This window comes from Protopterus annectens, chromosome 10.part0, assembly GCF_019279795.1.
Source record: "Protopterus annectens isolate FY-2018-M chromosome 10.part0, PAN1.0, whole genome shotgun sequence".
In the NCBI taxonomy this organism is placed as follows: domain Eukaryota; kingdom Metazoa; phylum Chordata; order Ceratodontiformes; family Protopteridae; genus Protopterus; species Protopterus annectens.
The window spans coordinates 927,877,776-927,886,467 of NC_056744.1; the positions used below are offsets into that span (position 1 = coordinate 927,877,776).

At 38.8% G+C, this 8,692-nt stretch overlaps 1 protein-coding gene across 1 annotated transcript in view; it reads right to left on the reverse strand.

Annotated features, from left to right (window-relative positions):
* DPYD (dihydropyrimidine dehydrogenase) overlaps window positions 1-8,464 on the reverse strand; it is a 4,342,678-nt gene extending 4,334,214 nt beyond the window's left edge. Inside the window, exon 1 of the mRNA XM_044085707.1 lies at window positions 8,238-8,464. Coding sequence (XP_043941642.1) covers window positions 8,238-8,276 — 39 coding nt within the window. The 5' untranslated portion in view covers window positions 8,277-8,464. The remainder of the gene's footprint in view (window positions 1-8,237) is intronic.
* Between the last annotated feature and the right edge of the window lie 228 nt (window positions 8,465-8,692).

Sequence of the window (8,692 nt, forward strand, 5' to 3'; positions counted from 1 at the left end):
AATGAGATCTCCATCAAAGAGTAAAGTGCAAAATAATTCAGGACTGCTTAATCTGGAAGATGGGATCATGCAATCTACTTTCCAGAGCATACCATTTATCAAATGGTAGCTCTACAAGCAGCAAGCCCCAAACTCAAACTCACTGCCATTAACAGTTACACCAATGCCTACTCTTGACCTCCTTCAGGACACCATTAAACCTTAATTATTTAATCAGTCAGAGCACGTTTGCCATAAGTTAGTAAGGAAATCACCACTTGCATGTCAAAAGCAAACTATAACATTACTCACTACCATCATCATCAATTTCTCAACCAATTAACTTCCATTAAAGTCTGTGAAATTGGCAATCTTGTTGCCGTCACCATTTCAAACTATAAACATCTGAATCACAAATGTTTATCATCTACAGTTATAGCACAGATATCCTCAAAATACTGACACCACACAACCTGTATAATGTGTATTGTCCCTTGACTTCTGTCATGTCTGCAGAATCCTAAAGATTCAAGGTAACCACCTTTACTACTACACAAAAATCTATGGACATTTAAGGCCAGAACTGTAAATGGACCCAAGTAACACTCCATACCTACTTGCAAATATGTAAATCTATACAATGAAATGAGAGAAAACTGGTGTGCCTACAGATGCAGGTGAATATGCAAAAGGTAAGGCACACAAGAGGAGGAAGGTGGGAAGAAGCTGAGAAAGAACACAGGAATTGAAGGTAGCATATATGCAAAGCCTTTAGGCATGTTGCAGAAATAATGGAAAGATGGACCTATGCAGTATGAAAGGGAAAAACAGAAAAGGGATAAAGCACAACTGCCGAGTCAATACTTCATTTCAGTCTTCAAAAATGAAAAGGGAAAATAAGATGCAATGCAGTCTGGCAAGGTAGGGTAGTATGTGGAGAACACTACGGATAGCAGAGTATAGCAACCTAGGTAGAGAATGAACTGGCTAGCCTAATAGAGAAAAAAACAACTCCTACATGGACCAGATGGGCCACCTTCTATGGTCCTCAGCTATCTGACTACAGCACAAGTCAGTCCCCACAGAAAGAACACTGACCACAGCAAAAGTGCTCAACTGCTATACAGAAAATAAAGTTGGGGGGATTGCAAAAAATCTCAGGGAAACTATAAGCCTGTCAGTTTAACAGGGGTATGAAGAGAAACTCATAGATAGAGCCTCAGTGAAAAGACTAGCTGAGAAACAACATGTGACTTGAGTTCATGATCAGAAGGCACCAATCAAACCTCTTGGGCTATAGAAGAACTTGATAAGAGAGCAAATGGTTAAAGGTACACACATACACAAGGCACCAATCAAACCTCCTGGGCTATAGAAGAACTTGATAAGAGAGCAAATGGTTAAAGGTACAGGCGTACACACACACACACACACACACACACACACACACACCCTTTGAATCAGCCACATACAAGCAAATTCTAAGAAAGCTGCAGTTTTGCTCCAATAGACTAAGCATCTGGAATGCAACATGGTTGAAACCGAAAGACATAGGCTATGACAGCCAATATCTCAAGTAGGCAACAGAGTATTCCAGAATCCAGTTATACTTCCGGTAGTCTACACTATGACATAGTACAATGTATTAGAGAGAAATGGAAAGGATCCACATCTACACCAATGCTAAAAAGATAGATGCAGCCTGTAATCCAAGTGTTGAAACCATGACTCTGACCCAGACAACACGTGCACATTTAGAAACACAGGTGCTGAAGTAGATGGAATTAAATGACCGTTGCTGGCACACCCATCTTGTTGGTAGAGAGGTGGCTCCCTACCACTTAGCTGGCACCTGAGGGAGCCCCAAGTGTCGAGGACATGCTGCCCCCAACCACGACACATGGCTGGGGGCATGCACACTTCTACACGGCTTTCAGCTTTACTTTAGTTACCTATGGTAGGGTCAGTCTCTCCAGGAGGAACATGTGTGATGTTAAATTGACCTCCCCCCTACTACCAGACTAGGGCCTGTAACAGAGGAGTGAACTGATGCGTCCATCCCAAGAAAAAGAATACACCACAGGACTCCCATTTTGGTTGGGATGGGACTGACTCAGTAGGCCTGGTGAAATCATTAGACAGAACAACTGCATCATAAGAATCTCACTCCACCCAGGGATTGGCCCAGTGTGCATTTCCAAGAAGAGTTTGGCAGGGCCCCATAGACCTTGTAGCCATTCCTCAGGAAGGAAGAAAAACTGTAATTTATGTTTTATTGGTATGGTTATACCTGTGGGGGGAAAAGTCCATTTTCAGAGGGACCCAATGTGAAATGGTATAAAACAGAAAAAATGATAAACAGAATTACAATGGCTCACCCTGTGAGAAACAGGGAGTCATTGGGGGACCTGTAATAAAAGATAAATGCAGCTTTGGATGATGCTGGAAGGGGCTAAAGTACTCAGGAAACATGCAAGGGCTGCTGAAGTGCTGAATTTAATATTTGATAGTACAAGAAATCAAAATAGTAAATTGACAGGATCTAATACTTATGATTTCAGGTCTATTCCAAGGTATTACAAACTAGGGCAAAAATCTGTTTATAGATTTTATTATGGTTTCTAAATGCAAGTTTTTTCTAAGTTTCTGATCTTATCAGAATCCTACACTTCCATATTTAAAGTGATATGTTAAAAAGTAGAGACTTGTGCACGTGTGCATCCAGGTTTAAAATAAATTATGAAATGAAATTAAGGAACAATCACGATCCTTCCCTTTGTGGCAAAGGACATGGAGAATGAGCAAAGCCAAAGTGTGTTGAAATATCAGCTTCAGTCACTGCACCTAAAAAGCAGGTTTCAGAAATTAAGTGCAGTCACAGAGATTGTGTGCACAGTTAGTGATGGACACATAATTAACTGCTACAAAAGAAGGTTTGGAAGTAGTCAGTGGTCAATGTAAAAGAAACAGTAACTTTTACCCTAGTGTCAGATTTTTTTTTTTTTTAAAGCAGATGGCTGAATGCAGTGGGCATGGGGACTAGGACATTGTTTAGCAGACAAGGTGGCAGTTTTGACAGCATAGTTAAAAGGGAGATTAGAAAAATATATATGTTAATCAACCAGACAGAAAGAACCTAACTGTGCCTGAACAATGTGCACACAGGGATGTATAGGGAAACAGAAATGCATGGGTGATGGGTAGGGATTAAGGACCCAGCTTACAGAAGATCCAGGAATTGATGGCTGCAATAAAAAACACAGGAATTAAAAAGATAAACTGAATGGTGTGATGACCAAACATGTCTGGAAGGATCAGCAAGGGACAGAAAGAAGCATAAGCAATGGCAGCCAACTATACCTCTCAACTGTCCAAATTTTCACAGAAAATCCAGATTTACGCCTCATATGTTTGGCCTTTTCCTCATAAAAATGTGTGGTTTTGGCACGTCACTAAATGACATATATTTGAGTTTCATACTTTATTTCCTTCAGAAAATACATGCCAATTCAAACTCAGTTATTCCTGCAACTTTTGCAAGTCTACAAAATGCATGCCAATTCAAACTCCGTTATTCCTGCAACTTTCCAAGTCTAGAAGAGCAGTATTTAAAATCTGTCCTTATTTTCAGCCACCCCCCCCGCCACACATGCATACACATTATTGTAGGCTTTTTCCAGATTTCTTGCACTAACAGGTTGAGAGCTATGCACCCAAAATACTGACAAGCTGAAGTGCAAAATAACAGGTGGAATATTTTTTTAAACAAAATGTTAACTTCTCTAACAAGTTTGTATTTTAATATGTATTCCAGGAAAAAGTGTGAGGGAGTTTATTACCACAGCAACTTCATGCTTTGCTACATACAGAAAATTAAAGAGAACAGTCAGCCACAAAGACTAGACTGGTTATGGAAGTATTTTGTAGGAAACAGAAAAATAAAAGGAACAAACATTGGAACAAACATTTTCTTTTCACTGAAAACCATTCTGTATTTAGAAAGTAGGTCAGTCAACAGGCCATCAAGTGACTGGCAAGCCCAAGTCTGCATGACTGCCTTTCAGTACATAGATAAAGCAAATCTTAAGTCGGTGCGTCTTTTTCCATGGAAAAAGATTCAGCACAGTAAAACTAATTACTTAGCTATGGCTGCTTCCAAGTCCACAAGAAAGATAGTGTGTGTATATCTCCTTGACCATAATATATGAAACCAGTCCCCTGAGTACACAATTAGTCGTCCTCCAACACTTAAATTGGAATAAAATGTTTTTTGAAACTATTACTTCAAATACATAACTGACTCCAACGATACAGTTTCATGCAAATGCAAATACACACCCATACACACCCATAAAGTAAACAAATGGTTATCTTTTCAGGAGAATAATTCCCTTTGCCACCTCTTATATGGTGGCTTCACCTCTACACCCTCATTTACTTTATTACTCAATCAAATGTGGCTGCTACTTGGAAGAAAGTGGAAGGGAATGGATGGTGTGCTCATCCTGGGTGGGAGTGTGCTTGTTGATACTCTCCCCAAGGGGAGGTGTGGTCCAAAAGGGGGAAGTTATCTTCAAGTGCAGTCAATGAGCATGATACGAAGGCCAAAGGAACAGACCCTTCGGTACAGAAGCAGATGAGCCAAGCCCCCAGGACACCAGTAAGAGGCACGACCAGACCCAGCAATAAAGTATTTTTGAAGGGAGGATAGGAGTCTGGCACGTAGACTTGGCATGGATAGGGCACACTGGGGGCCAAGCCAGTAAACATAAATGAAGAGATCAAAACAAATATTGAAAAACTAAAATAGGACTCATTCTCTAATACGAGCCAATATCAGAGTAAACAACACAGTAAAATGTGATTCTACAAACTCAAGTAATAAAACACCATGCAACTGTTCTTGATCTAATGCAGCCAAAAGAACCTGAAGGCAAATGTATACCATCTGGTGTTCAAGCACGTACTGCATGACTGCAAGCACTTTAAGAGTACTGGGTAGCTCACTTAAGTGTCAAACGAGCTAAGAAGAACAGTAGAACTTGTCACAAATGCAAAAAATGGAACATAATTGAACCCTAGTACTCCCCCCCCCCCCCAGATGCATAGTAGCAAGCCTTGGCCAAACCAGACCCTCCACCGGACGTCTTGTATGAATATTTACTGAATATTCATGGTGATGCCTTATCAATAATTCATCAAGTATTCGGCAGGTAAGTTGCATTACTTTGCTCTACATTTCCAAGCAAAGGATGGTTTATGAGCAACAACAGTTGCCTTATAGCCACACTAAAGGCATTACGAGGAACATACCTCATTTGGGGCCTTAAGCTTCATGTACCTCAAAGTTCTACATAGAAAGGCTCTATCACACTTTCAGAGTTAGATTTTTTTTAACAGATATCCATGGTAAATGGAAAATAATCATATTAATTCACCAAGATATCTTTTTTATGAGTAAAACCAACATATTTTAACTATAATATGACCTTCCTCCTAGTTGAGGATGCTAATAGGTTGTTATAGTAGGTGTTCCACATTTTGCCCATTTGTTCCACATTATTAAGGCTAATGTTCCTCATCTCAGAGATGGAAGGTTGAGAGCTATGCTCAAGGAAGTTTTTCTCCTCTGTTAGAATCACAAATTAGTTTAAGATTGCTATTACTGAGTTCAAGGTAGAAGTTGTTTAATTTAGGTAATCATCACTCATTGTAAACATTTCCTCAGATTTGGTAAAATAAAATAGCAGCAAATTCTTTAGTAGCTCCTGACCAGTTCTCTGGTACATTACAACTAAGAAAAGTAAAACCTGGCTATTTTTTTTATACAGAAAACACACTTCATAAAACACATTTTTCCTTGAGTGCCAAGTGCAAAGACTAACCTGCATTTCAAAGGACAGGATACATGTTTTTTATCCCTCAGGTGTGAAATGCTACAGTGCCGTAAGGAAAAGGGGAATTTCTTATAAGTTACACAACTCCTGCAACATTTAAGCCACTTAGCTATGAACACTCTCAGCAGACATTTACAAATCACATGTGTAGAGGTCAGTTCTATGTATCAATGGACAACCAACATATGCAGGAGGTCACTGGCAAAGCTGCACATAAGTTAATGTGCATCATTTGCATAGAATACTAGGGCCATTTGGCGTATCAGTGAAATAGACCAAGCACACTTCTGCATCACAGCAAAATAGTTTCGTTATCAGTTCCAACTCCAAATGCAACACCATACATAGTGTACCTCATTTCGAAGAATGTTCCTCATTTGGTGGTCTTAAAAAGTTCATGTTCCTCAAAGTTCCACATTGAAAGGGTCTGTCACACATTCAGTGTTAGCAATAGGTTAACATATCCATGGTAAAGGAATTAATCATATTATTTCATTAAAAAAACTAGTCTACAAGTAAAATATCACATTTTAGCCATCCTATGAGTTTTCTAGTTGAAGTTGTTAGTAAACCATTATTTATTTTTATTGTACATTTGTTGACCGGGCTAGTCTAACTGGATACATGTCCATTTTCAGTAGAGGCCCGGGGAGATAAGCTCCAAGACATGGTCCAAATACAATAATACAAGTAAAAACAAATAAAAAATAAAATGTAATATTCTAGTAAAAATAGCAATTTTCCTGGTATGGAAAAAGAATGCATCAACAATGGTAACGTGTATTTCAGCATAGAGGTTGTAACAGGATGCAACACTGAGGTAAAAAGTCACAAGTTAGCAAGTGTTCCACATTTTGCCCAGTTGTTCCACATTATGAGAGGTGGTGTTCCTCATTTTTGAGATGGAAGGCTGAGCTAGGGCACCATACTTTACTCTTCACAAAGTTTAAACAACTTTTACATGCACTTTATGTGTCATAGTGCACGTGCTGTAATTGCAGGCATACCTGTCAACTGTACAGATTTTCTGAGAATGTGTGATTTTCTGGCAAATCACTGGGCTGATCCAAGGATTGTAGTCACTAAATAATGATATACATTTGTGTTTCAGACTTCATATCCTTCAGGAAAAATGCATGCCAAGACAAATCCTGTTAATCTAGCAACATTCTAAGTTTATAAAAGCAATATTTAAAATCTGCCCTATTTTGGGGCACTTTGTCCCTCTATTCTGTCAGGCTTTGTACAAATTGTTTGCACTAAAAGGGTTTGAGAGGTGCGATTGCAGGCTCCATCTGTGGGCATCTATTTCCATCATTTTCTTTGTTAAATCCAGTCAACTACGTGAAAATATGTAAAGTTGTGTAAATTTAATGAGAGCACTGCCGCTCCCTTTACAACCATAGTGATTCAAAACGCAATTTTATCATCATTCCCTTTCAAATCAGTCTGAAACATGCGGCTTTACTCCATAGTGTCAGTATCATAGCTCTCGACCTTCCATCTCCAAAATAAGGAACATTAGCCCTCATAATGTGGAACAAATGGGCAAAATGTGGAACACGTGCTAATGGCTTACTAACAACTTCAGCTAGGAAGGTCATAGGATGGTTAAAATATGCTGGTTTTACTTATAAAGAAGATCTGTTAATGAATTAATATGATTTCTATTTACCATGGATTTCACTAAAAAATTCCAACACTGAATGTGTTACAGACCCTTTCAATGTGGAACTTCATGGAACTTTGAGGAACATGAACTTTTTAAGACCCCAAATGAGGTACGTTCCTCGTAATGAGGTACACTTGAGAGACATAGTCAGTATTTTTTTAATCCAGAAGCATATTCAACTTTATACAAAGTAGCAAAACTTTTAAAGCTACCGATCGCATTTTGCTGGGCCCCACCCTTTAAGGATCTTCAGATACTGCTGACAATATCAATTTTTTGATGCAATGCGATGATCAATAGCACAACACACTGCACATGTAGTCTTTTGAAAGCCTACGCTGCTTTCCAATAATAATGCTGAATGAAATTAACCAGTTTACAAAACTACTTCTTCTATTTCACTCCGAAAACCAGTCTGGTGAGTATGGAGCGAAGTAAGGGGCGTGACTCCCAGAAGATTCATACACTGTCAATACAAGACCATGTAAACCTAAGCCCATTGACTCAAAAACAACTCTTGTTTTGCAGCAACTAAGTACAGCCAAGCGAATCTAAACGCAAATATTAAAGTTAGATCAGGGAAAACACAAAGAAGCATTTCACCAACTTGTTTTCCTGTGTTTTAACAATTTAAGCTGTTTTAAGAACAAGTATGCTTAAAAGTAAATTCACATATATTTCTCCAATACCTCAATATCCGACAGGTCTTTACTCAGCATTCGAGCCATGTGTATACGTTTCCTTTAACAGCGCAGATTCAATATAACACAATGAAATATACAACAATTCAAACATAGAGTTTATCCTCTAAGCCCGAGAGAAGTGCCGAGAAAGTAACATATAGCTGGGTTTTTGTAACGACGAATTCATTCCAGGTGAGGGGGGAATAGCCTTCTTCTCAAGTTTAGAATGTTCAGAAAATAAAGTCGTTACAACATTTAAACAACGCAGCAAACAAAAGCACGGCACATTAATTACTACACAATTTATTTTATAAGCACTGCATTTATGCTTCTTTCCCTACAGCCAGAAATGTCTTATAATCGTATTCACTTGTCACCTGCAGCACTCTCAGCAATGGTTTATTCCAAGAATGAACTTTTCCGTTGGACAACAAGTGGCAAATTGCAAAGGGATTTATTTA